At 55.7% G+C, this 25,433-nt stretch overlaps 3 protein-coding genes across 3 annotated transcripts; 1 reads left to right on the top strand and 2 right to left on the bottom strand.

The window, feature by feature from the left end:
• Nucleotides 1-1,014: 1,014 nt before the first annotated feature.
• On the bottom strand, nucleotides 1,015-12,579 carry KIF7 (kinesin family member 7). Its single transcript, XM_058033664.1, has 18 exons — nucleotides 12,279-12,579; nucleotides 10,700-10,900; nucleotides 9,680-10,091; nucleotides 8,604-9,135; nucleotides 8,166-8,303; nucleotides 7,797-8,021; nucleotides 7,196-7,398; nucleotides 6,807-6,913; nucleotides 6,345-6,500; nucleotides 5,838-6,040; nucleotides 5,556-5,753; nucleotides 5,238-5,363; nucleotides 4,566-4,742; nucleotides 4,076-4,291; nucleotides 3,672-3,878; nucleotides 3,019-3,217; nucleotides 2,778-2,927; nucleotides 1,015-2,581 (listed from the first exon to the last, which is right to left on the bottom strand). The coding sequence occupies exons 1-18, from the start codon at nucleotides 12,577-12,579 to the stop codon at nucleotides 2,181-2,183; spliced, it is 4,152 nt and encodes a 1,383-aa protein (XP_057889647.1). The 3' UTR covers nucleotides 1,015-2,180.
• A 762-nt stretch (nucleotides 12,580-13,341) lies between these two features.
• LOC131088960 (ras-related and estrogen-regulated growth inhibitor-like protein) lies at nucleotides 13,342-16,370 on the top strand. The gene is made up of 4 exons (XM_058033439.1): nucleotides 13,342-13,627; nucleotides 14,035-14,088; nucleotides 14,335-14,411; nucleotides 14,963-16,370. The coding sequence occupies exons 1-4, from the start codon at nucleotides 13,489-13,491 to the stop codon at nucleotides 15,386-15,388; spliced, it is 696 nt and encodes a 231-aa protein (XP_057889422.1). The 5' UTR covers nucleotides 13,342-13,488; the 3' UTR covers nucleotides 15,389-16,370.
• Nucleotides 16,371-17,253: 883 nt separating this feature from the next.
• On the bottom strand, nucleotides 17,254-22,926 carry PLIN1 (perilipin 1). Its single transcript, XM_058033506.1, has 9 exons — nucleotides 22,850-22,926; nucleotides 21,315-21,513; nucleotides 21,113-21,195; nucleotides 20,184-20,436; nucleotides 19,959-20,007; nucleotides 19,661-19,802; nucleotides 19,017-19,154; nucleotides 18,132-18,365; nucleotides 17,254-17,640 (listed from the first exon to the last, which is right to left on the bottom strand). Exons 1-9 carry the CDS (start codon nucleotides 22,892-22,894, stop codon nucleotides 17,254-17,256), a joined length of 1,530 nt encoding a protein of 509 aa, XP_057889489.1. The 5' UTR covers nucleotides 22,895-22,926.
• Nucleotides 22,927-25,433: the final 2,507 nt, after the last annotated feature.

The following is a 25,433-nucleotide window of genomic DNA, read 5'->3' as shown; positions in this document are numbered from 1 at the left end:
GCTGAATTTTTTCCCTTGGGGTAGTGATCTTGGGGAACTCACACCACTGTGTCTACTGATTGCACAGGAGGTGGAGAGCTATGGAGATGGTGTAGGGTGATCCTAAAACAAGGCATGGGAAACTAGGGGTTTGTTATGTGGCTTTAAGGCTTTGAGGGACTAGATGGGATAGAGTGGAGCTTGTTTCCTGGACACTCTTTGTTGCAGGAAAGCTACACCTCCTTCAAGGATGTGGAGTGACACAAGCTTGGAGCTCCAAATCTGCTACTTACTTCCAAGGAGGATAGATTGCTATTTTTCCTATTGAAGGTCTTTGTTTTCAACAGCAGGAAATAAAAGTGTCTGAATTTAATCTTGTGTAGCTCAGGCACATACAGAGCCCTCAATAATATCCTCCCTTCACTGTCACACCACTACAGGCAAGGTCAAGGATGTAGATCAGAAGGTGGTTCTTCTATCAAATGCTGGCTTTTAACTTGCTGTGTTACTCCTTAAGTCATGGTTGTGGTAGCTGTTCTCATTTCAGGCTGAAGCAGTGGCTTGGTTTTTAGGATCAAGTGGTCAAGCAGCCCTTTGCCCCTACCCCTTGCCCTTCTTAAATCAGGGATCTGGGCTTTACTTCTTTCCCTGCTAGAGTTAAACTTGTTCTCCCTTCCTGAGCTGTCAGTGTTAAGCTGCAGGATTGCATTTAGTCTTTCTTAAATCCAGACTGGAAGTTCTCTCAAGAATATGAAAACCCTGCTTAAAGCAGCTTAGAGGCTGCAAGAGAAAAGCAGAACCAGAGTTCCTTTTACCATGGACATTGCTGGCTGGAGATGTTCCTCCTGTGGTAATTTAATGTAGGAGGCCTTTTAGATGTGGCTGGGACTACTTAAAACAGATATTTAAACATTAGGCCAACAGTGTGACAGCAGCTGACTTCCCATGCAGTGAGATTTAAAAACAACTCCTTTCCTACATACCCGGAGTAAGTGGCCCTTCTGACAAGTCACCATTTCATAAAGCTCACTCTGCTTTATTAGAAAAGTTATAGTAAAAATGTAAAAAACACAAAGTTACTACAAAAATCTATGTACAAATTCTGCAGGGCTGCAGAGCATCTCCCTCCGAGGCTGCCAGGGCTGAGCAAGCTCTTCAGCTGAGAATTCCACATTGTAAACAAGTTTTTAGTGTTAAGAGGCCTGGAAACAAAGTGTCTCCTGCTTCACAGTGTTCAAGCTGCTGAGGGAGCAGAGGAAAAGCTTCCTGTCAGTGAGTGCTGCCTCGACTGTCAGCAACACGGAGAATGCAGGCTGGTGCTCCCACACCTTACACACTCATGACACAAATCACATCTTTGTTCTTCCCCAGGCCTCTGAAATGTAACAGGGTTGCAGCCAGGCTGCCCTGTGGGGCAGGAGAGCTCTCAAGCTCAGCTCAGCAATACCCCCTGCTCCCTGTGCCAGGTGAGCCTTGAGCCTGCCTCTAGAGTGGGTTTTCCCTTACATCTATCAGTCATGGCTGGGTGATGAGGCACTGGGCTCAAGTTAAGCCTCGCTGTAGAGCCGGTTTTTCCTCACATGTATCAGGGCTGGGTGATGAGGCACTGGGCTGACATTGACGTGGCTCTAGAACGGGTTTTTCCTCACTGGGCTCATGTTAAGCCTGGTTCTAGAGTGGGTTTTCCTCACATCATGGCTGGGTCATAAGGCACTGGGCTAATGTTAAGCCTGGCTCTAGAGCGGGTTTTTCCTCACGTGTATCGTGGCTGAGTCATAAGGCATTGGGCTGATGTTGAGGTTGTCTCTAGAGCGGGTTTTTCCTCACATCTATCATGGCTGGGTGATGAGGCACTGGGCTGACGTTGAGGCTGACTCTAGAGCAGGTTTTTACTCACTGGGCTCATGTTAAGCCTGGCTCTAGAGTGGGTTTTTCCTCACATCTACGATGGCTGGGTCATAAGGCACTGGGCTGACATTGAGGCTGGCTCTAGAGTGGGTTTTTCCTCACATTTTTCATGGCTGGGTGGTGAGGCACTGGGCTCACGCTGAGGCTGGCTCTAGAGTGGGTTTTTCCTCACGTCTATCATGGCTGGGTGGTGAGGCACTGGGCTCACATTGAGGCTGGCTCTAGAGTGGGTTTTTCCTCACGTCTATCATGGCTGGGTGGTGAGGCACTGGGCTCACGCTGAGGCTGGCTCTCTAGAGTGGGTTTTTCCTCACGTCTATCATGGCTGGGTGGTGAGGCACTGGGCTCACGTTGAGGCTGGCTCTGCGCAGCTCCCGCCGGGCTTTGGGAGCAGCAGCAGCAGCAGCCGCCAGGCTCCGCGGGGGCAGCAGCTCGTGGGGCTGCCCTGCTCTCAGCAGCGAGTGCTCTGGGTCCCTCTGCCGGGGCTCGCCGGGGCTGTCGCTGGGCAGCGAGGAACGCCTCCATGTCGAGGGCAGAGGGGCGTGCACCAGGTCCCTGCTCTCATCCCTGGGCCGAGGGCTCTCTTCAGCGGCAGCTGGAGGCATGGGCTGCTCCCTGAGGCTGAATTCCTCACAGCTGCCAAGCTCAGGGGCAGCTCTGTCCCCAGCGCCATGAATGCTTCTCTCCATCCCTGCTGGGAAAAAATGAGGGTACAGTGAGGAGATTATCAGGACTTTCATAATCAAAATTGGTGCCTCTATAACAGTTGCTGAAGGACCTACACATGCACTGCTCTGAACTGCTCCAAGCTGTCACTGCCAGTTGTGGGAATTGAACCTCCCTTTTAACTTGGCAGGAACAGCAAACCCCTAGCCTGGCTTTCCTCTCACCTTTGGTCTGTCCAGCATGGAGGTTCATGTTACTCAGTCTCTGGTTCAGCTCCTGGTTTGCCCACATGTACCGGCTCAGCTCCTTTTCCAGCACTTGAATCCTCGCCTCATACTGCAGCTTGCTGCTGGCCAGCCCCTCATCCATGTGCTCTGCAAGCAAGAACAAGGCTGTTTCAGCCTGGGAGGCCTGAGAAAGACAAAAGCAGCAGCACTGCTGCCCATGAGGAGAGCTGGGGGTTACCACGGCTCTGCTGCAGCAGTAGCTGCATGTTCTGCTCGTGCTCCTTCTGCTGCAGGGTGAGCTGGCGGTCCATCTCCAGCCGCTGCCGCTCCACGGCCGCCTCCAGCCAGTACACCAGCTGCTGCTGCTCCTCCAGCTGCATCTCCAGCTCTGAGAAGGCAATGTGCTGCCTGTGCTGGTCCTCTCGCAGTGTCACCACCTGGCCAGGGCCCAAGAGCAAGGAACTCTTCAGCTCCTTCATGCCTGGGAGGATTTCCTGCCCCAGCCCCAGTCAGGTTAGTTTTTTGGTACAGCCTACAAAGGTTAGTAGTGCTGGGATGTCAGAGCTGCCTTGTGGAGGGAAGAGCAAGGTGTGGCTGCACTGATGTAGCAGAGCCCCTGCAGGGATCCATGCACCCTATGACTACTTAGCCCCTCTCCCAGCTAGGGGTCATGGTGCTCTGGCTCTGTGGCCTTACTTTACAGGAATATGATGCAAGGAGAAAGCTTGGAACTGAGGAAAACAGGAGTGTGGTCAGGTCACAATTTCTGTTAACAAGTGCATTCAAGATGTGTTATGTTTATGATGTGTTCTGGCTGGCTAATAATGCAATCACTAACAGCCAGTAAGTGAAATACAGCTCCCACCAGCACAGAGGGCAGTTGTCTCCCACCTTGTCAAAGTACTTGCAGAGCAGAGCTCGTGTCTCAGAGGAGGAGAGGTAGCTTAGCTTGGCCATGAGGTTCATCTCACACTGTGACAGCAGGCTGGCCGAGGCCCGCAGGACTCGCTGCCTGCACGTGATGGACTCATTCTTGTACTCAATGGCTGCATCCAGAGCCTCGATTGCCTCATCCAGCTGGAACAAGATCCGTTCTTCCTGCCAGGGCAGAGCTGTAGTTACCAGGGAGCAAAGGGTTTGCTCTGTCTCACCCTGCCCTAGCCTTGCTTGTCATGTCAGTGCTGGTGAGAAGCTGGGACATGCAGTTTGGGATGTGGGGAAGCATCTGCCAATGATCTCAGGCTCAATCTTTACTTCTCTCCTACAGCCTCCTGCTCCCAGCCCAGCAGAGGTACCTCTGGGGACAGCAGCGTGCCCTGGCGCAGCTTGTTGTCCAGCTCCAGCCTCTGTTTGAGCAGCTGGTCCTTCTCTTGGCGCAGGCTGTTGATCTCCTGGCGGATCTGCTGCTGGTCCTGGGCGCTGCCGTGGCGCAGCTGCCCGTTCTTCTCGCTCAGCTCCTTCTCCAGGTGCTCCAGGCGGCTGGACACGCGCACTATGTCATCTGTCAGGGCCTGCAGCACAGCATGCTCAAGGAGATCTGCTCCCAAGGCAAGTCAGGCCCTCAGCCCTGTTCTACTCCCTCTCTAGGTCAAGTGATCCCCAGTCAGACCAAGGGCTACCAAACCAACAAGCTCAGACTCTTTCGTAGAGACAAGATTTCCTACCCACTTCCCAACGCCCCCTAATCCTCGCCTGCAGCCAGACCCAGGATGGCACCCAAGTCTTCCAGCCTCCACCTCTGCTGGAAATCAAGCAAAGGGTTGAGGTGTAACACTCTTGTCTTACCTGGCTGGAGCGCAGCCTTTTGGTCTCCAGGCCATTCTTCTCCTGCAGCAGGGCTTCCTTTTTGGCCACAATAGCTTCCCGCTTCCTCAGCTCATCTTCCAGCTCATCCAGGGCCTGGCGCTGCTCGAGAACTTTATCCATCTCCATGTCCAGCCACTTCTTCTGTTCCTCAATTTTCTGATGGAGGGAGAAGCAAAAGGTGAGAGTGTGTGCGTGTGTGTGTGTGTGTGTGTGCAGACAGCAGCAGCAGTGCCCAGGACTGCTGGACTAAAGAGCAGCGGGGTTGAGATCTGAACAAGAGTCCTTATTCCATCTCTGCTAACCCCCATAGCCCAGACTTCGCTGGTTTTATCCTTCCTGCTCCTCCAAAAGTCAGAGCTAAACTAAATTCCCAGCTGTCAAGGAGTTCTTGGAGGGCACATCTCTCACCACCCTTCTGCTAACAGACAAAACTTCAAAACTTTTTTACCAATGCTAGGATTTAGATGAGATCCTGTTTCTGGGGTAAGAAAAGATCTGAAGTCCTCTGCTACTAGATGGAAACGACATTATGGACTGTCCCTCTCAAGCACGAGATGGGCTCAGGTCTGTTTTCAGATGTCTCCCATCGGCCTGCAGCCTGCCAAGCATCCCCCCTGAGCAGGGAAGCAGAGGCAGGCTTGCTGTCTGTACCTGCTGCTGCTCCAGGCTGATCACAGAACCGTTGCTGCCACTCCGCCGTTTCCTCTGGAAAGCCGCGATTTCCTCTGTTTTGATGCGCAGGATTTTCTGGTGCTGCTCATGCTTCAGCTCCAGTTCCTGCAGGTGAAAGAGCAGCATGAGCATGGAGGGAGTGGGATGTGTTTGCCCAGGGGCCGAGGGACAGGTTATGTTCTCCTCTAGCCCTTCGGATAGAGCTGTCTCCATGCTCTCCAAGACAACCACAGACCACATCAGAGCCCAGCCAGAGTCATCCTCACAAACCCCACAGCTGCTCCTGGCCTCTCCTACCTTGACTCGGTGCTGTCCCTTGTTCACCTCCGTCTCCAGGCGCCGTTTCTGCTCGCTCTCCTCGCGCAGCCGCCGCTGCAGCTGCCCCTGCTGCCGCCGCATCAGCTGGATGTTCCTCTCCAGCTCCTGCACGCGCTTCTCGCTCTGCGCCGACAGCGACACCAGCCTCTCCGTCGCCTGCTTCTTCTTGCACAGAACCTGCCAGGGGGGAAAACCACCCTTGGCACCTCCTCTCTTTGCAGAGATGCCCCCAGCTCTGCCCTGCTCAGCCCTTCCCCTCACCTGTGCCTTGCTCCGCACGGCCGCCAGGCGTGTGCGGTACTCCTGCAGCTTGCGCTTCTCCCCAGGGTCCCAGGGCTCTTTGGCCTCCAGCTCCTGGAGCTGCTTCTGGCTGTCGCTCAGCTCTGCCCGCACCTGCTCTGCTTCCTGCTCCAGCTCACTGATCTTCTGGCTGTACTGCTTGTTCAGAGCCTGGGCATCCTTGCCTGCAACACAGCCCCCTCTCTCACAGCCAGGATCCCGACCCTTCCTCCCCCTCCACAAGTATTTTTGGCTACAGAGACTGAATGTTCCCTTTCCCTCAGGCACTCCAGGGAAGGAACAAACCAGTAGGAAGGGTTTCTGTCAGCTGGAGGGATGGAGAAACAAAGCCCTGCTGCTTTTAGGAGAAAGAGACTGAGCACAAGCAACACAGGCAGAGAAGATGAGGATGGAAGAAGAGACTAAGCACCACAACTAGGAGGAGGTTTCATGGGAAATGGGTGCATATTCCTGCCAGTAGCTCTGCACCTGTCTTAATGAGCTCCGTGATCAGCTCCTCCTTCATGCGGATGTTGATCGCCAGCTCTCGGATCTTCTGCTGTGCCTGCACCAGCCTCCACTCAGAGCCCTTCCCTGGCAGGCGCTCCCGGCAGCCCAGCAGTGACTCCCGCTTCCCACAGACCTCTGCAACACAGATCCCCACGTCAGGAAAGTCCTATCTTAGCAGATGGGTGACAGAAGGACAATCTGATCTTGGATCTGTCACCAGAGTCTGGCACAGCATTGCCCAGAGTCACCTGAAGCTTCTACCATAACATACACCCTTGCCAGACCCTAAGAGTTCAAGTTTCTCCCTAACAAAAGCAGCTGGGTTCCATTTTTTTGCTCCATTTTTGTCCTCTGGGCACATCCAGGTGGGACACCAAGATCTCCCAGTGAAGCACCACCAGCCCATGGAAGATTGTCCAACAACCTACAGTTGCTACTTGCCTTTTGGCAGTTCCAGCTGCTCCTCCTGAATTGAGTGGGCATTGCCTCCACTTGGCTCCTCACCCAACTTGAAAATCTCTTTCTTGCTCAAATTTTGGATCCCATTTCTAGAAGGAGAAGCAAATTAATCAGTTTGGTCTGGACACTGCTAAAGCTGTTCCCAGTAAGGACCCTCATGATCCACAGGCTCCAGAAGGAGATGGAAAGAATAGCTGTGGTCAGGAATGATGGTAATGAGCTCCCCAGGGAGCAGTAAGGTGTACCAGCAGCATCACTGACCCCACAGGCAGCATTTGCCCTGCATCAGACACGAGAGCTGAGCTGCAGAGGTGGGGCAGCCAGGTCACAGCCAGGGACAGGGACACGGCACAGGGACAGCCCCAACTCACCGGCACTGGGACAGGGGCCGTTTCTGTTCCCATTCCTCCATCTCCTCTCCCGAGGACAGCTCTGATGGCTTCTCTGAGTCCTGGCTGAGCTCCCTCCTCAGCCCCACCTCTCTCACCTCAGGATCGCCACTTGGGTGCTGTGTGTGGTTCGGGTGCCAGCCTGCCAGTTCCTCTTTCTGCAAGCAGGAGCTGCTGCTGAGCTTCTGGGCACAGAATTGGAAAGAGAGGAAACAAGCTGTGTGAGAGCCAGTGTTAGAAAAAGTGGCTCCCAGCTGAGCATCACTGCTAGGCATAAAAGCAACAAAATGGATTGAGTGTATTTTCAGGAGAATCGGTGCATTGCCAGCTGCCTGTGCTTCTGCTGCTCAAACACTGAACAATTCTGGGACTCACCCACAACATGAAAGCAAAAGCCTCAGTTTTGAAGCTGGGCTGTTTTTGCCAGAGTTGTAAAACTCTGGATTTGAACACTGAGCACAGTGCTCTGAACTACACCTCTGGTAAGGATCACACTGAACAGCAGGGCAAAAGCACTCCTACAGTGGAGAGCAGCCAAATGAAGAGGCAGCAGCTCTTCAGTGGCACAGCCTTATGCCCTCACCTTCTTGCAAAGAGCTCTTCCACTCTGCTCAGGAAGCAGCCCCGAGGGAACCCCACCAAAGCCATGAGAAGGGGCAGCATCCAGTGGGGCTGTGTGAGGTCTCTGGCTGGCAGTGACCAGGTGAAGATTTTCCAGCAGTCCTGGCACACACAGGTTTGGCATTGCCATCTCCAAGCGCACGTGCAGCTCTGAGATCTTATCCTGCTGCTCCTGCAGTTTGTCACTCTAGGAAACAATCAGAAAAATGTGGCTACATACATGCTGATCTGAGACTCACTGCAGAGGAACCTGAAAGCTGGGCTGAGCACCCCTGGGCAGGAAGGAGAGGAGTGGGGCAGGTCCCTCAAAGAGAGCAGAGCCCAGAAATACCTGCAGCTTATACTGTTCCATAGCATCCTCCAGGGCAGCCAGGAAATCACGGTTCTCCTCCTCCAGGCGCTCCACTTGCCTCTGCAGCTTGGCCACCTGCTCATCCTTGATGGACTCACACTTCTTCTCAGCGCTCACCTGCTCCCCAAAATAAAAGAGAGGCAGCATCAGTATTTGTCCTTCTCTTCCCATCTCTGCAAGGACACAACAGCTCTGCAGATTCTTCCTATGTAATAAATCTCTCAGCTGTAGCTGAGAGTCCTAGTCCTAGTTTTTCCCTGCCTGCTGTGAGGACCATGTCCTTCTGCCTCCCTAGAGCCTCTTGGACAGGTTACCTCTCCTCCCCTCCCTCTCCTGACCCTTTAATCATGCTATGCTGGAGCTGCTGTGGCCACGAGATGAACCCCACCTCAGAGAGCTGTAACACCCTCCTATTACCTGTCCTTTTGCCACTTTTGACCCTTGTGCCTCCTGCCCCTGCTCCTCCATGGAGGTGCTCTCAATGCCGCTGTCCAGCCCGGCCGAGGTCAGCTCGCTCCTCTGGCTCTCCACGGCGCACAGCCACTCCTTGACGCGCAGGACCTGCTCCAGGCTGAGGCTGCTGTCCTCCTGCAGCTCGGAGAGCAGGCGGTGCGCGGCGTCGGTGCACGTGCGGTAATGGGCGCACTCGGCCTGCAGCCGGGCCGTGGCGTCGGGCGCGCCGCGCTTGGCGCTGCCCGAGCGGCGGATGGTGCGCGTCTCCGAGCGCTGCCGCTGCTCCAGCGCCTTCTGCAGGCTCTTGATCTGCAGGTGCAGCTCCTCGATGTGCTCCGTCTCCCTGCGGCAGTTCACCACCGCCCTGTTCTGGATGTTCTGAGCGCGGCTGGCGTAGTTCAGCGTGTTGAGGCTCTCGTCGAAGTCGGAGGATGAGGGGCTGACGCAGGCTATCATCACGGTCTGGGCGTTCCCACCCAGGGAGTCTTTCAGGATCCTAAGGAAAAGCACAGGGATTAAAAAGGCAGAAATACAAAATAACACAGAAGGTTTTCAGAGGCTGAGTCCAAGGAAAATGATCTTGCTCTGGTCCTTGCTCTGTAGTTCGCTGGCATCAGTGATGTGAATGGAATCATTAAGCAGAGGATTAACAGTTTGCACCACGGCAAGTCTCCATCCAAATAACTCCTGAGGCTGGGAGGTCCCTGACTCTGTGACCACTGCTAGGTATGTCCTGGTGGAGATTGCAAAGGCCACCTGCTCAAGCTAAGAACTAACTGTGGACCATTCAACAAATCTACCGGGAGTATTTTTTATTCCCTGACTGCAGGAAGGGCAGGATAACCCACAGCAACACCTGATCTCAGCTTCAGCAGCATGAGTTATGCAAGCCTCACTGTCTGTAGCACTGCAACGAGCTAGGGCTGCATTCCTATCCTGGCCTCATTGATCCTTGAGATTCCCTACATCAGAACCCTGCAGAGAGGGCAGACCTGTAAGCTGAGCCTGTGAGACATGGGGGGTCCTGCTCCCAGTGGTACCTGGTGATTTTGGAGTCCCTGTACGGGATGTGGGTGGTCTTTCTCCGAGGATCTCCCAAGGCACTGATGACGTTGCCCAAGGCCAGGAGGCCACAGTTGATCTGGATGCTCTCCTTCAGCCTCTCCCCTGTGTTTCCCGTCTTCACAATCCGCTCTGAGCCCGCCAGGTCCACGAAGTGGAACTTGGAGACCAGGACCTGTCCGGCGGCGGGCAGGGCGGGCGGCTGGCGGTGCAGGGGCAGGCGGCCGGCGCCGCGCCGCTGCTCCATGGTCACCGTGAAGATGGTGTGCGAGCGGCTCGACTGCCTGTTGAGGTGCGTGGCTCCCGTGTGCTTGGCCGTGTTCCCCATCTCCAGCAGGCTCAGCACCTCGTCCAGCCCTTCCACTTCCGACTCCTTCACTCCGCAGAGCACTGCAAAGCAAAGGCAGCTGTGCTATTGTAAAAGCAGGTGATCCCCGTCAAAGGGAGGAATAATGCATCTGACTCCATCGATATCAGAAGGCTAATTAATTACTTTATTATACTATATTATTCTATATTACATTACACTATATCTAAACTGAAACTGCACAAGCACTCAGCTCAACTGAACAAAGTCTTGTTACTGTCTCCTGACTGACAGTCTGCACACACGCTTGGCCCTGACAGCCCAAGGAAACAAAACGCCATCACTGTGGGTAAACAATCTCCACACTGCATTCTACTTTGGCACAACACAGGAGCAGCTAATAAGATAAGAATTGTTTCTGATCATTCTTTTCTCTGCTTCTCTCAGGTTCAGAGAATGTGAATCCCACAGCTGGGAGGGATGGGCTGCCCAAGCTGCTCTGCACAGCTTGGTGCTGTCACCCTGCCCATACTGGGCTTTGCCCAGACAAGCTTTCAAGATTAAGCACAGCAAACTGCTGCAAGAGACAAAGGGATGGTGGGGGAAGACCTGGCTCTGCCTTCACGGACAGATAACCCAGCTCTGGCCTACAACATGGGGAGAAAAGGAGCCTGTGCACAGGCACACATACCAATGTTCCCCTTGTCATCCTCCCGGATCTGGATGTCTTTGCTGGCTGTATCCACCTGCAGCAGGTCCCGAAACTCCTCCTTGTACACCTCCAGGTAGGACACTCGCACCGTGTAGTCGATCAGGTCGTTCTCATCGATGAGCCTGAAGGTCTCAGCCATGGCTCTTGGGATGATGCCCTGCTCATCCTCATTGATGGAAGCTGCCAAAGAGAGGCACACACCCATGGAGCATCCAGGGAGCCCACGCTGGCTGGGGACAGAGCTGAGGTCAGGAGCCTGCCTGCAACACACGTCAGCTGGAAAGGAGCAGCCTCACAGCTCCCCCACAGCTCAGCCCTCTCAGCCTGGGTTAAACACCCCACAAGACCTCTGGGCAAATCCTATCCCTCTGCTGTGCTGGATTCCAGCAAAGCTGCTTGGTTCCAGTCCTTCCTCAAGAAGGAAAAAGCACCTCAGCATTTCAGTGTCAAACACCAGGCCTGCAGCTGCACTGTGCTGTCCTTTGAAGCCACCATGACTCCACAACTTTTCCCAACTGAGAGCAGCTTTTCTTTATTTTTTTTCTTTTTCTTTTTTTTTTTTTTTTTTTTTTTTTTTTTTTTTTTTGGTGTGCTTGTAGCTTGCTTGTATCTGGCCATAGCACTCTATTTTTTCTTTTGTCTCCAACAGCCATGTAAAATGGCAATTCTCAAATTTGGTGCAATGATAGCCTGAGCTGGGAGACTGAAAACAGATGTACATTAAAACTGTGAAACAATTTAGTGTTTACAAATGATGCAATTAACTAAAGATGACTGAAATGTTTATAGCACATCCTCTGTAAGAAATCACAATGCCATTAAACCAGCATGAAAAAGTTGCCTCTTTGCTCATTTCCTTCATATAAAGAAATTAACAGGACCAACACTTGCAAACCTCCCTCTCCTTCAGGTTTATTTCAGGACCTAGGACCAACACCAACCACCTCCAGAGCTGGTGGAAGACCAGGTCCTGTCACTTGTCCTGCAGTGAAAGAGGAGAAACCTAAACACTGTGATCTCAAGGGTGTGGAGATACACTTTTGGGGGTGGCTACAGCAACACAGGTCAGGGGAAAGGAAAGGCTGCTGGCGGTGGGATGGTGAGGGGAGGTTGGCTTGAGCTGGAGGGGCTGGCAGGGTGGAAGGGCTGTTTGGGAGTGAAACTGGAAGTGATGGAGATGATGATGACAGCTGGGTTTGGGTAAAGCAAGGATACTGGCAGAGCAGGGGGGCTGGCAGGACAAGGATGCTGGAGGAACAGGGATGCTGGTGGGACAGGGATGCTGGAGAAGCAGGGCTGCTGGCAGAGCAGGGATGCTGGAGGAACAGGGATGCTGGAGAAGCAAGGATGCTGGCAGGACAGGGATGCTGGCAGGACAGGGATGCTAGCACAGCAAGGATGCTGGCAGGACAGGGATGCTGGCGCGACAGGGATGCTGGAGAAGCAAGGACGCTTGCAGGACAGGGATGCTGAAGAAGCAGGGATGCTGGTGGACTAAGGATGCTGGCGGGACAGGGATGCTGGCGGGCACGGAGCCGCCGGTCCCGGCGAGACTCACCGACGCTGGCCTCCCCGATGGTGTAGGTCTTGCCGGAGCCCGTCTGTCCGTAGGCGAACACGGTGGCGTTGAAGCCGCGGAAGAAGGCGCGCAGCAGCGGCTGGACGCAGGCCCGGTACACGGCCGCCTGCCCCGCCGCCTCGGGCAGCACGGCGGCGAAGCGGAACCGGCGGCGGCCCAGCTCCACCTCGCCGGTGGCGGCATCGCTCCGCAGGCACGGCCGGTGTCCCCGCAGCGCCTCCCGGGGCAGCAGCGGCCGCACCCGCACCGCCACCCGCACCACGGCCGCCTCCGCCGCCATGGCCGCGCCCGGCGCGCCGCGATGGCGTCAGCGGCTCCTCCCGAAGGGACGGGACGGGACGGGACGGGAAGGGCAGGGAGGAGGATGCGGGACCGGGAGGGAGGATGCGGAGGGTCGGGAAGGGAGGAGGATGCGGGTAGGGCAGAGGATGCGGGACCAGGAGGGAGGATGCGGAGGGTCGGGAAGGGAGGATGCAGCCGGTCCTCGCTGCACCCCGCGGAGAGCAGTCGGGGGGAGCGAGGGATGCCCGTGTCTGCGGGACTTGCTCCAGAGAAGCTCCATCACTCGGGAGATGCTCCATCACTCTTGGGATGTTTCATCACTCACTCCCTCACTCGGGAGCCCGTCCCTCGTGAGATGCTTCGTCACATGCGAGGCAGCGCTCCGTTAATCGTGAGTGTTCCATCGCTGTTGAAACAAAGTTCCGCCGCCCATGAGATGCTCCGCCAGCCACAGGGGACTCGCGTCTCTCATCAGCCGCTTCGTCCAGCCCAGCAGCGATAACACTCCCGCACTCCCGGGTGACATTGCCACGATCACCGTGCGGAAGGGACAAGGGGCTGCGTGGCCCTGCCGAGGCACAAAGTGCTTTGGGGTGGGGGCGTGGGTCCCTCCTGGGATGCGGTTTGGGAGCAGCTGGTGCCGACAGCTGGTGCTTCCCGGCCGCCCGCCGCGCTGGGGGCTGGCGGGGCCGGCTCAGCCACTGACGTATGTTCAGGACACTCCGAGCGATGACAAAGTTTTTCATCCGGCTGCCTGCAGTTCCCTGCGCACCGCCCCTGCGGCTGCGGGGAGGGGTATGGGCCTGGCGGGTCCCCCGGGTGCCGTGGGAAGCGCCGGGCTGCCGGCTGTGCCGAGCCGGGCTGGACACACGGCTGGGACCGTGCGAGGGGCTCGGCCACGCTCGGCATGGGGCTCCGGCTCCCCCTGCGCCGCAGCACCAGCTTCACCCCCGACCACCCTGCCCTCATGGAGGTGCCTGGCCCCGCTGCCCTGAAGATGGAAGCGAACGTCCTTGTCATGGGAGCAGACAACGTAGGGAAATCAGGTGAGAACTGACGGTGAGCTGTAGCAGGCTGGAAACTGCAGCAGTGTTTGGAGGACAGTGGCAGGGAGCAGCCCATGGAGTGAATTGGTGAGAGGGGGCTGAGCCCTGGGGTGCAGCTTGGTTCAAGGTGGGGAAGCTGAGCACAACCTTGTAGCCAGCCGGGCAATGACAGGGGAAGGTATTTTGCACTGAGCTGCAGTTTGCTGATGCTCCGGCTCGTGCGGATGCTTTGGTTCGTGCTGTGCCTCTGCTGCACTCACAGACCTGCTGGTGGCTGGGGAAACTCAGAGGTCGTTGCTGCTTGTAGGAGTTTACAAGGGCATGGTGCCTGACTCTGCTCTGGATTTAGACAGGAGCATCCTCCAGGTTTTGGGTTATTCTGATGATTCCTGTCCTTCCGTCTGCAGCTCTGACCGTGCGTTTCCTGACCCGGCGCTTTATTGGAGAGTACGGGGACATGGGTGAGTGCCAGGCCAGGCCAGTTCCCAGCAGGGACTGGGCACAGCTCTGCTCTGGGATTTCATTGCAGCCCATCCTCTCCTGCCTTTCTCCAGAGCATCTGCCTGCTCCCAGGGGCTCAGTGTTGTATTTGTTCAGTGACCCATCTCTTTGCTCCACAGCTGCTTCTCTGGGGTGCAAAAGGTCCAGGGTGGCAGCTGGTGGCACCGTGAAGATGACGATTTTTTTTTTTCTTTTTGGGGGCACAGAATTCATCTACAGCCACAACCTGACTGTGGACGGCCGAGAGATTCTCTTACACATCTGGGACGTCCCCAATTCCCAGGTGAGAGAGCTCCACTCCTATCACCCATTTCTACCCCAGGGACAAAAAACTCCTTTACTGGAAGTTACCTATGGGGAACCACAGGCTGGGAGGTTCAAGTGAGCAAGGCTTTCAGATCAGAGCGTTCATAAGTGACTGAACTCTTCTCAGCTGCCAAGCACAGGACAGCAGTGCTGCTGACAGGGTAGCAATAGTTACCATAGCCCATGGCCCTCTGGCTGAGAACACTGGAGCTGAAGCACTGATGGGAATACAGGACTGTGCTAAAGAAATTGAGGTGCTGCTCTGAGGTCCCACACTGTTATCATCTACAGCCTGCAGTGCTTGGCAGCTGGGTGAGGGTTAGGATTAGGGTGTGATGGTGAAAGCTGAATCATCCCCCCTTGGTTAGTTCTGCTAGCCAGGTGCTGCTCTCCCCTCCTTGGTATTCCTCTTTCTCTCTGCCCTTTTGCTGTTCTCTGTCCTGACAGGCTCAGGATTGCCCTGTTCCATCAGGCAGGCCTGGAGGGAGGGAGCTCAATGAGACAACCCTTCCTTTTCTCTTTCCCCAGGAGCAGGCAGAGGATGGCTCCTCGGAGGAGAAGCGAATCCAGTGGGCAGACAGCTTTGTCCTGGTCTACAGTATCTGTGACCGTGCCAGCTTCAACATCCTGCCCCTCAAAGTGCAGTTCATCAAGGCTGCCAAGGAGGGGCAGAGCCAGGAGAAGGTGCCCATTGTCATTGTGGGCAACAAGCGGGACCTGCACCACCAGCGGGAGGTGTCCAGCGAGGAGGGCCGGCTCCTGGCCCTCTCCTTAGACTGCGGCTTCTACGAGGTCTCTGCAGCTGAGGCTTATCACGGGGCCCTCATGGTCTTCCACGGACTGGCCAAGCTCATCCCAGACACCAAGCTGGCCCTGAAGAAGGGCACAGGGATCCGGGGCATCGTCAAGACCATGTCAGCTGTGTTTGCCCGAAAGCGAACGGACTCTCTCTGAGCTCCTGCAGGGCTGCTGCTGCTCTCTGTACTGCCCAGCTGGGCCAGGCCTGCCTGCTGGGTGCCCATGGACATGGTGTGTGTCTTTCCATAAGTATGACGGGTTCCTTGCTGTCCTCCTCGTGTCAGGGTCTGGGTGTCCTGCCATGCACAGCCAGTGCAGCTGAGGACTGTAGTGGGTTCCTCTTGGCTCTGCCGTGGGACAGTCTCATCTCTTTGCTCTACCAGCTCTTTAGGTGCCTCCTGCTTTCTCCTTCCATCCTCCAACACTGGAAACCACGGGGGGATTTTGCCAAAGCTCCAGGCAGCAGCATCCCCAGCTCCTGCAGCAGGAGCTGCCCAGGCTGTCAGCGATTACCGAGAACATCCTGCTCTTGTACAGCACACGACTCCCTGTCTCTCCACTCCTACTGTGGGACCCTTATTCCTGTTTTACCCTCACCAGGGTCCTCCTCAGTAACCCTGGAGCACCCATGAGCTGGAGAGGTGGTGCTTTCCCCACTGGGGAGGCAGTGATAATTCCCACATGTATATCAGAGCCCAGGGCACCGGCGATCCTGGGGAATTTGGTGATGGCTGGTGCCTCCCATCCCCCTTGCCGTGCTTTTGAACAGCTGTGCTCACAGCCCTCTCTCTCCCCCACAGCCTTGCAGCCATCCCAGCCGTTTGTTTCCCTTGTGCGGGCGGGCGCTGTACAGGCTGTGCCTGGGAAAAGCCAGGCGTGGGGCTCGTTCCCAGCATGGGAATTGCACCACGAGCCTTCCCAAGCCGCTCCTTCTGCAGGGCTGCCTGTCCCCGGGGAGGAAAGGAGCTGGGGAAAGGGGCTCGCTGACCCCTGTGCTGCTGGGAGGCTTTTCCCTGCCCCTCCCAAACCCTTCTCTTTGTGCCCTGGGAGCGCAGTGTGTTGGGAGAGGGTTTGTGCGTGATGTTGGGACGCTGATTTCTCTGCTGTGTTCTTCTGGAAATGCAATAAATTGTCTTTGGCAGGAAGCCCCGGCTCCTTGGAGCTGTGAATTTGTACTTGGGGCATGGGAAGAGACACGTACCGTGCTGGGCATGAGCACCCACTCTGTGGGCAGCTACCCACAGGGAACGTAACAGGATGTTTCCTGCACCCACTCCCTTGGCCCTGAGTTGGGGGTCTCACCCCACTGTGTTCCCTTGGTTTGGTGTCTCACTGCCACAAAGAAGCTGAGCAGATGGGGTGAGTTGCAGGTGGTTTGTTATTGCAGGTTTATTATTGCAGCAGATGCAACAAGGTGTTGTGGGAAGCCAGGTGATCCTGTGGGAGAGGGGCTCCAGGAGCTCCACCTGTTCTTTTTCCTGACCCCACCGTCCATCCCACCACCAGCTGGGAGAGAAGCGCCCAGGGCTTTCCCACTCATGAATCCTGCTGGGTGGTGGGGATCTTCAGCCTCTCCATGGAGGAGCAATCTGTGCCTGGGGATGTGCCCTGCAAGGGGGGATGGAGGGAGGAAGGATGGGAAGCAGGCTTGCTATGCTGATGTATGACAGCTTTATCATCCTCCCCTCTCTCTCTCAATGTGTAGCCCATCTAAGTTCACCCTGTCTGCTGAGCAGGGTCCAAGGTAGCCCAGTGCCAGCCCTGGGTGATTGCTCTTTCCACATCTCCTTCATCTGCCTAGTCCCACCTTCCCCTACCTTCTCCTTCTGGCAGCAGGGCTTTTGTTTGCCTTTATTCCCCCATCCTGGCCTTGATGCACTCCAGAATAAGCTGTCCCATGGCCTGTCTACCACTTGGAGCTCCTGTCCTGGAACAGGGGTGAGTGTGGGAAGCTGGCAGGGGCCCAGCAAAGCGTGCTGAGGGGATTGGAGAGGGGCTGGCATGCTTGTCCCGCCTCTGGCTCAGTCCTTCTTGTAGACAGGGCTGTAGAGGCTGCCGTAGTAGGCCCGGCTGTACATGGACTCGGGGCTGAAGCGGTAGGAGCCCTCACTGACCCTCCTGTTGTAGGGGGAGAAGGCGGATTTCCTTGGGAACGGGTACTCGGGCTCCAGGGCAGGGCTGCGGTAGTAGCCGTGCCGCAGGAACAGGGGGTCCTCGAGCCCCAGGAAGGACAGGGGGTGATGGCCACGGTACAGCCGCCAGTCACTCCTCAGCTGCGATTTCTCCTCGCTGGAGGGGGCAGCGGGCTTGGTCTCCTCCTCCTCCTCCTTCTCCTTCTTCTCTTTCTTCTCCGTGTTGGTCTTGCTGGCCCTGGATGCTTCTTCTTCCTTCACCGACTGCCTGCGGAGCTGAGAGATGGGGTGAGCGCCCAGCCAGGTGGAGCCACCTGCCAGCCCTGCCCCACCTGTGCTGCACAGCCCCCCTTAAACTGGGAGAACCTCAGGAGAAGCCAGTCTGCCCCCAGAGTGGAGAGGAGTGGGTGGCTTGCAGTGCTTGAGCAGCTGTGGTGGAGAAACACTCCCAGGGGAACAACAGGCTGAGGTAAAGGAGAGAGAGCAGGGTCTCAGCCTGAAATTTCAACTTCCCAGGAATGTGGTCAAACCTTGGCTTGGGCATGAGCTGTGTGGAGGTGTCACCACTGTCTGACCCATTTGTTTTGTTGAGGGACTCACTGTCATGGCTTTGGGGATGCTCAAGAGGAGGGTGGAACTGAGGTGTCTTCATGGCACCCCATCTCCCTAGTCTGACATTTCCTGCAGCTGCGGGGTGCCCATGGCAGGAGATTGAGCAGAATGGGCTTTGCAGGAGATGGACAGGGCCTGGCTGGGTGCAAACTCACCGGCACATAGCTGTACAGGGTGCCCAGCAGATGCTTAGGGGCACTGACGAGGGTTCCCCCGAGAGCATCCACAGTCTCCATGGCCCTGGACAGCCTGCGGGGCGTGAAGAGGATCAAGCCCTCCGCCGCATCCCAGGCCACGGCCGGCACCTTCTTCACGCTGGAGATGCCCGAGGCGCAGGCGCTCTGCAGGTTGTGAGCCACGCTGCCCACGAGCCCAGGGTCCTGTCCCGCCTGCCCAGAGAAACCAGCTCAGCTCCTGGGCTGCCCCACCGCCAGCAGGACAGGACAGGGGTGGTCCTGGTTTCCCCATCCCCTTCGCAGCTCTAAGCCTGAGAGGTTTCAGCTGGCTGCCGTGCAAAAGGCACCGCAGCCCTTTGCAGCAGGGTCTCCCCCTGTCCCTGCCAGCTCCCCCCCTCGGGCCCCAGGGACCCTCTGCTCGGGGCTGTGCTTCCGCTGCAGGCAGAGGCCAAGGGCGCTGACCCCAACCTGCTGCTTCCCGTCCCCAGCTCCCAGCGGAGCCGGGCAGGAGCTGTTCCCAGCCCCACCGGCTCAGACCGCCCCTCCCTGCAGGCACCACGGCAGGGCGTTTTCAGGGCTGTTCAGAGGTTCAGGAGGGAGTTCAGTGCTGGCATCCCACAGCTCCAAAGGAGTTTTGAACATACGAACCACAGTGATTTTGCCTGGCACAGGGGCTGCCCACAGCTCCCAGCTTTGGAGAAAGGGAAGGGGTCTCCTGGGGCTGCCCCACTGCCACCCCCCTCTTGCATTTCAGGATTGAGCAGGGATAGAGGCCCCACAGGTATGGAGGAACAGCCTCTATGGTCCATGGGTAGGAGGATGCTTTGGAGCATTCCCAGCTCACTGCTCTGCTTTGCTCCATACCTTGGCGTGGTTGGTGTCCTTCTTGCCTGCCTTCTCCTGCTTCTGCTCGGGTGCCTTGCTGTGGCGCCGGGTCAGCCAGCCCTGCCCGTCACTGCGGGGCTGGGGGGCTGCAGGGGCACTCGGCTTGGCCAGGCTTCCCTGCCAGGGGAGCAAAAAAGCACCACTCAGAGGGAGCTGGCTGGTCGCACTCTGTCCTTTTAGCCTGAGGTACACAGGGGTGCACAGGGAGTTCATTTGTGCATCTGGGGAGAAACCCTGAGGGCAGATGGGAGCTCTGGGATTTTGGCACAGGCCAGGGAAGTTGTTCCCACCGCAGCACAGGGTAGGAAAAACACCTCCTTCTCCCCATCCCCTCTGGGTCTCTGCAGGGGCTTTTTGCTTTAGGAAGGATGTTATGGCAAGGCCATAAATCAACAATTACATGCTGGGAACCTGCTAAAAATAACTCGTCCCACTAACGTGGTACATGGTTATGTGTGAACATCACGCAGGAACCGCCAGCCCCAGCTTGTCCTGCTGAGCAGGAGAAGTGAACTCTGCTCAGATTTGCTCCAAGGAGCCTGAAACGTCCTGTGTGGAAGCAAAATCAGCTCAAAAGAGGAGATGGGGGAGCAGGAGCCCAGCAGGTGGGTCCTGGCACTCACCAGGATGGGGATCCAGGAGGCCAGCTCCTGCCCCTTGGTTTTGGCACGCTGCAGGCTCTGGGTGGTTTGCTGGTAAGCGCGCTGGGACACGGTGCTGACCAAAGCACCAATCCGGCCCAGGGTGCTGGGAGCACTGGGAGCACTGGGAGCGCTGGGAGCACTGGGAGCACTGGGAGCACTGGGAGTGCTGGGTGTGCTGCATGCGCTGTATGCCCTGGGAGCACTGGGAGCCCTGGGAGCACTGGGAGCCCTGGTAGCACTGGGAGTGCTGGGAGTGGTGGTGGCAGTGCTGGGATGCTGCTGGGACACCTTTGGTGTTGACAGATGTTTCTTTTTGGGCTTCTTATCTAAAGGGAGAAGAGTACAGGCAGAAGAATGGTTACATTCTGGTGGGACAACCCTCCTAGGCAGCCTTATGCCAAATTCCAGGGGCTGCCTCCTGCCCCACGCACCCCACAACTGAGGAGCCGCCCAGCCAGTTGTCACCAGACTCCCTCAGAGGGGATTTGGGCATCAGGACTACCTGCTTCTTCATCCTCCTCTGGCAGCAGGTATTCCATCAGCTTCTCCAGCCCTCCCAGGGCTGTGTCGACCCCTGCAGCTGCCATCTGGGTCACTGAGTTCTTCCTTGTGTATTTGGCTGTCGTTTCCACTGTGCTCTTGGTGGCCTCATAGCCCTCCGCCGCCAGCTCGATGATCTTATCCATGGAGCTGCCAATGGTGCTTTTGGCACTTTGGAGGGGGCAGGAGATGGTGTCCTTCAGTTCAGATGCGAGCTGTGGGCAGAGAGATGGAGAACAGCCCCTCTGGTGTGCTTGGGGTGGCATGGGACAGCCAGAGGGACTGCAGGGACCCCAGCCACGTCCATGCCAGTGAACAGCTCTAATAGGGGCATAACAGCTCTCTCCACCTGGGGTGGAGGTAGCTGGCAGGGATGGGACACAGACATTGCTGACTTATATTTGGGAGCCCCAGCCATCATTTAGGTTGCAGAGGCCTTTGGAGGAGCCCTCACTTGAAGGTGCTGCCTTGTTTCCCCGCCAGCAGCCTGTCACCATCCAGAAACAAGGCTGGAGGAGATGTACTGTGGGCTTTTCAGAGGGGCTGGGGTGTCCCAGACTGTCCTGTGTGGATCCCATGGGACAGAGAGAGAAAGAGCAAGCGTTTCTCACAGCGCCTTGTGAGAAATTTTAGGGAGTTGTAAGGATGTGACAACTTGTTAAGTATAAACAATCTGCAGGTGGTGTTTTTCTACTTTTGTCTTTCTGTTCTTCTCAAGGATGGTGTATGAGGAAGGTGTTTTTGTTAGCTAGCCAATCAAATGGAATCTATTGTATCACTCTATAAAAACTGTGTGGTTCTCTTGAAAAAAGCCTTCTTTGCTCTTTCTACAATACTGCCTGTTCCAATGTCATTCTCAGTGCAAGAGTGACAGTCCTGCCTGTGACTTACCTTGTCAACAGGGTACTGCAGAGCAGGGATCTTCTCCTCTAGATGGTCCAAGCCCCGGCAAGCCAGGTTGTTGGCCACAGCGACTGCCTTGGGCAAAAGCACGGTAAGAAAACCCCATGGCTGTGCCAGGCCCATGCTTGTGCCAGCACTGCCCCACCGGCTGGACCCCCCTGCCACGTCCCCCCTTGGCAGACAGACTCACACTGCGGCTCCAGGCGGCGCACCACGGGCTCCATGCCCCACATGGCCAGGGCGCCGGCGCCCTGCACGCCGCGCTCGTACACCTCGCACACCGAGGCCATCAGCGGGTGCGACTCCTTGGTGCTGCTGTACTTGCGCTGCAGCGTCTGGCACGTCGAGCTCACCACGGGCAGCTGCAGCACCCTCTGCAGCACGTTCTCCTGCGTGGTGGGTGGGGATGGGTGAGCCAGCAGCAATGCCCTGAGGAGCGCCCCAATTCCCTGAGGAGCGCCCCGCTGCCTGCACACCGCTGGCTCTTGGTGCGCTGCAGTGAGCAGAGATCACTGCTTTGTACAGGATCAATGCTTTGTACAGGATCCCTGCTTTGTACAGGATCACTGCTTTGTACGGGATCAATGCTTTATAGAGGATCAATGCTTTGTACAGGATCACTGCTTTGTACAGGATCAATGCTTTATAGAGGATCAATGCTTTGTACAGGATCAATGCTTTGTACAGGATCAATGCTTTGTAGAAGAATAACTGCCCTCCTTGACCAGCCAGCAGCGCCCTCACTAAAATGCTGCTCTTCCATGGCCTCAATGCACAGGAGGCACACTGAGGACTCACTTTTGCTTGCAGAGGAGGAGTAGAAGGGTATTACTCTAGCCCCACTGAGGGTCTGCCAGGTATGCTGAGTAAGGACAATAGGTTGGCTGTTGCCACTGAGGGAGCAGGGACACTGCAGGCAATGTCTGAGGGGGTTGGTCTTCACTCCTCAATATCCCAAGCCTGTCGCAGACATCCTTTATGAAAAATCCTTTCCTTAGAATTCTTCCTCCTGAGAAGCTCAGAGGCCTCAGGAACAAAATGTAAACAATGATTATCTGCTGCTGTGGAATGCAACAGGTGCATCTGTGATTGTTTCTCATGTGGTTGTTTCTAATTAATGGCCAATCACAGCCCAGCTGGCTTGGACTCTCTGTCCAAGACACAAACCTTTGTTATCATTCTTTCTTTTTCTATTCTTACCTAGCCTTCTGATGAAATCCTTTCTTCTATTCTTTTAGCATAGTTTTAATGTAATATGTATCATAAAATAATAAATCAAGCCTTCTGAAATATGGAGTCAGATCCTTGTCTCTTCCCTCAACCAAAAACCCCTGTGAACACGGTCACACAAGCCCAACTATTTAGATGCTCCCTCTGGCTTTCCTCTGGAAACCTCCATGCTGGAGGTCTGGGGACTAAATGGGGCACAGATGAAGGGCGGGCACAGATGAAGGGCAGGCACAGTAGGCAGCTATCACTTAGTGCTTACATCAGCTCAAGGCTACCTTTTTTGAATCTGAACTATTTAATTTCAAGCAAGCAAAACGGTTTGTCCTTTCCCTTTGATGATGCTCCACACTACTGCAGGTAAAGACCCATATAAAGAGAACATGGGACTTGTGAGACACAGAGGTGTGGCTGGTATTCATCCAGCACAGTCAGCACACACTACCTGGCCCCCCTGGCACATCTGTGCCCTTTTCTCTCTCCCTTCCCTGCACCCACCTTGGCACTTCCATCCTGCAGAGCCTGAGTCTTCTTCACCGTCATTGTGGCGCACCCACCTGCAAAGCAAAGTTGGGAACAGCAGACTCTGCCTGAAAGCAGGGCTGGGCTTGGGCTCCACCTCACTCCTGCACCCCCAAGCACAGCAGCTGGGCTGACACACAGCTCCCGTGGGTGCAATGGACGTGGCATTGCCCAACATTTGACTTTTCACCAGTTAAATGTAAAGCCAAAACCTCCATGCAGCCCTGCCCTGCTTGTGTGCCTTAACACCCAAAGATACAAAAGAATTAGTTGAGAGGCATGTAGTTTAGAGAAGTTATGGTAAGGGCAGGATAAAGTATGCTGGAAAAGCAAACTCAGAGCAGCCAGGATGCTGACAGATGTGCATGAGAATAGACTCTGGCTGAGGAGGGATAGGAAGGCAGGACAGGAGCAGATAGAAGAGCAGTGGGTAGGGATATGGTGAGATGTCCAGCTGAGGTCAGCGTCCCCCTAATACATATCTGCTGCTCACAATGCCAACACTCATCCTTGTGAAAACAGCTCCAGGCCCAGCACAGACCCCTTTTTCTCAGCAGCAGATGAAATTCTGGACATCTAGAGAGAATGGGTGATCCCTGATGGTCCCACTGAAGCTGTCCTGGAGCACCCAGCGGGCACAGACTACTCACCGAGGGCCAGCCTGTCCCCAGCAGAGCAGGAGCAGAGAGTGGTGTCTGCAGTGTCCCCTCAGCCTGGTGCTGTGAGGGTGAGGCACCGTGCTCTGGCCACTACCACCACCACCAGGCCCCACCTCCCATTGCGTGGGCTCGGGAGCTGAGGGATCGTGGTGGAAACGGGCCAAGGAGTTCCCTGAAACCACCGTAATTGGGAGCAGATGACGGCAGAAAATCCCCTTTGCTGCCTTCCCTGCAGAGTGCAGCAGCTGCAGCACGGCTGAAACGTTCCAGGGTTTAACACCTCTCCTTCCACACAAGAGGAGAAGGAGCTCACCACCTCACCACCTCGATAGCAGCAGATCATGGACAGACAGGGAGAAGGGGAAGAGTCAGGGTTTCCTAAGAGATTAAAACCTTCCTGTGTTTCTGTAAGCCCTGCTGTGTCTCATGATGGACCAGGGTATAATACTGCTGGGAAACCAAACACACCAAGAACATGGTTTCTCCTCAGGAGAGTTTACTGAGCACAAGGAGCAGAAGGCAGATGTGGGGGACATATTCTGCTTGAAGCAATCTGGTTTGGGCAAGTCTGCAATTTCTAAGATGATTCATGAGGCTTTTGGTGAGGAGGCTCTAGCTGAGGGTCAGGGCAGACACTGCATTAGGAAAGCTTTAGGCATTTGGGATAGATGGAGAAAAAGATCAGTTTGGAAGTGAAGATAACCTTGTTCAACTCTTGCCCAAAGCAGAGGTACCCTCACAGCCAGATCAGGCTGCTCTTGGTCTTGTCCAGTCTTAAAAACCTCTAGGGAGAAGATTCCTCTCTCTCTGAGGCCCAGTTCCTGTGCTAACCATACTAATGGTTAAACTGCTTTTTACTAATGTCCAGCTGGAATTTTCTTTGCTGTACCTGACGTGTCCTATTTTTGCTTTGTGCACCTCTGAGCAGAGTTTGTACCCCATTCAGTGCTGGTGTAGCCTGTGTTCCATGCCCCTGAATGCCTTGCCCTCTCATGAAAGACTATTCAAGATGTCTCTGTGATGGTGGGACCAAAACAAGACATGTTTCCCCAAATGTGGATTCACAAATGCTTTGTAAAGGAACAGCTGCCCTCCTTGACCAGCCAGCATTGCCCTCACAAAAATGCTGCTCTCCCATGGCCTCAGTGCACAGGAGGCACACTGAGGACTCACATCATTGTTAACAAATCCATTTGTGGTACTGACTGAAACGAAGACCACACCACCTGTATGGGACTATGCCAAGTTTTGGTTATTGACTGCAGATGAGCCACACTGATGAGATGAGGACAGTGTGATGGAAAGAGGACAAATGCCTGAGGACAAGGCAATAATCAGGGAGATCAGTGCACATGAGAGGTCCAGGGTGCCGTGTGTCCCTTGGCACTGGCTCACAATGCCCACAGCTGCCCAGCACTCCCATTCAGCACATGGAGGTGAGCACCCAACACGGCTCCATGGCTCCCTGCTTGTGGCTGCATTGCTCCTACGTGGGGGTGGGAGGCTTCCCTGGGGCATGGGAAAGGCACAGATGGAAAGAAAATCCCCTTTGCTTCCCGAAGAGCCCAGAGTTTGCTGCCAGCCCGGGGCTGTGCCTGCCTTGCTGGCTGGGTGCAGAGGCACATGAGTGTGCTGGGCTGCCTCCAGCTGGTGCTGGGGTCAGCCACTGCCCTTCAGACAGAGGGACAAAGGGCACCAGCCTGCTTCAAAGTTTGCTCTCTTGGCACTCAGACTTTTTCCAGCGCTGCTGGCATGGCTGAAAGTGCAGAGGGCACAGCAACCTCCTCCCTGCCTTGGCTGGAGTCAGGAGCCAGCACAGCCTTTGCCCTACTAAAGCCTGTGCTCATCCCCTCCCCTTCCTCTGGGACAAAGGCTGTGCCAGCCCTGGCTCTGCAGGGCCA

This window comes from Melospiza georgiana, chromosome 13 (assembly GCF_028018845.1).
Source record: "Melospiza georgiana isolate bMelGeo1 chromosome 13, bMelGeo1.pri, whole genome shotgun sequence".
Classification (NCBI taxonomy): domain Eukaryota; kingdom Metazoa; phylum Chordata; class Aves; order Passeriformes; family Passerellidae; genus Melospiza; species Melospiza georgiana.
This window is presented reverse-complemented; position numbering and strand designations above follow the sequence as displayed.

Coding starts and splice junctions, on each gene's coding strand:
- KIF7 (XM_058033664.1), bottom strand. CDS start 12,579: ATGGCGGCGGAGGCGGCCGTGGTGCGGGTGGCGGTGCGGGTGCGGCCG. Junction 6,914..7,195: donor CGGCCCCTGTCCCAGTGCCG/GTGAGTTGGGGC, acceptor TTCTCCTTCTAG/AAATGGGATCCAAAATTTGA. Junction 2,582..2,777: donor CCATGCTGGACAGACCAAAG/GTGAGAGGAAAG, acceptor ATTTTTTCCCAG/CAGGGATGGAGAGAAGCATT.
- LOC131088960 (XM_058033439.1), top strand. CDS start 13,489: ATGGGGCTCCGGCTCCCCCTGCGCCGCAGCACCAGCTTCACCCCCGAC. Junction 13,628..14,034: donor AGACAACGTAGGGAAATCAG/GTGAGAACTGAC, acceptor TTCCGTCTGCAG/CTCTGACCGTGCGTTTCCTG. Junction 14,412..14,962: donor GGGACGTCCCCAATTCCCAG/GTGAGAGAGCTC, acceptor CTCTTTCCCCAG/GAGCAGGCAGAGGATGGCTC.
- PLIN1 (XM_058033506.1), bottom strand. CDS start 22,894: ATGACGGTGAAGAAGACTCAGGCTCTGCAGGATGGAAGTGCCAAG. Junction 20,437..21,112: donor TGCAGTACCCTGTTGACAAG/GTAAGTCACAGG, acceptor CTCTGCCCACAG/CTCGCATCTGAACTGAAGGA. Junction 19,155..19,660: donor CCTCCTGGATCCCCATCCTG/GTGAGTGCCAGG, acceptor CTCCCCTGGCAG/GGAAGCCTGGCCAAGCCGAG.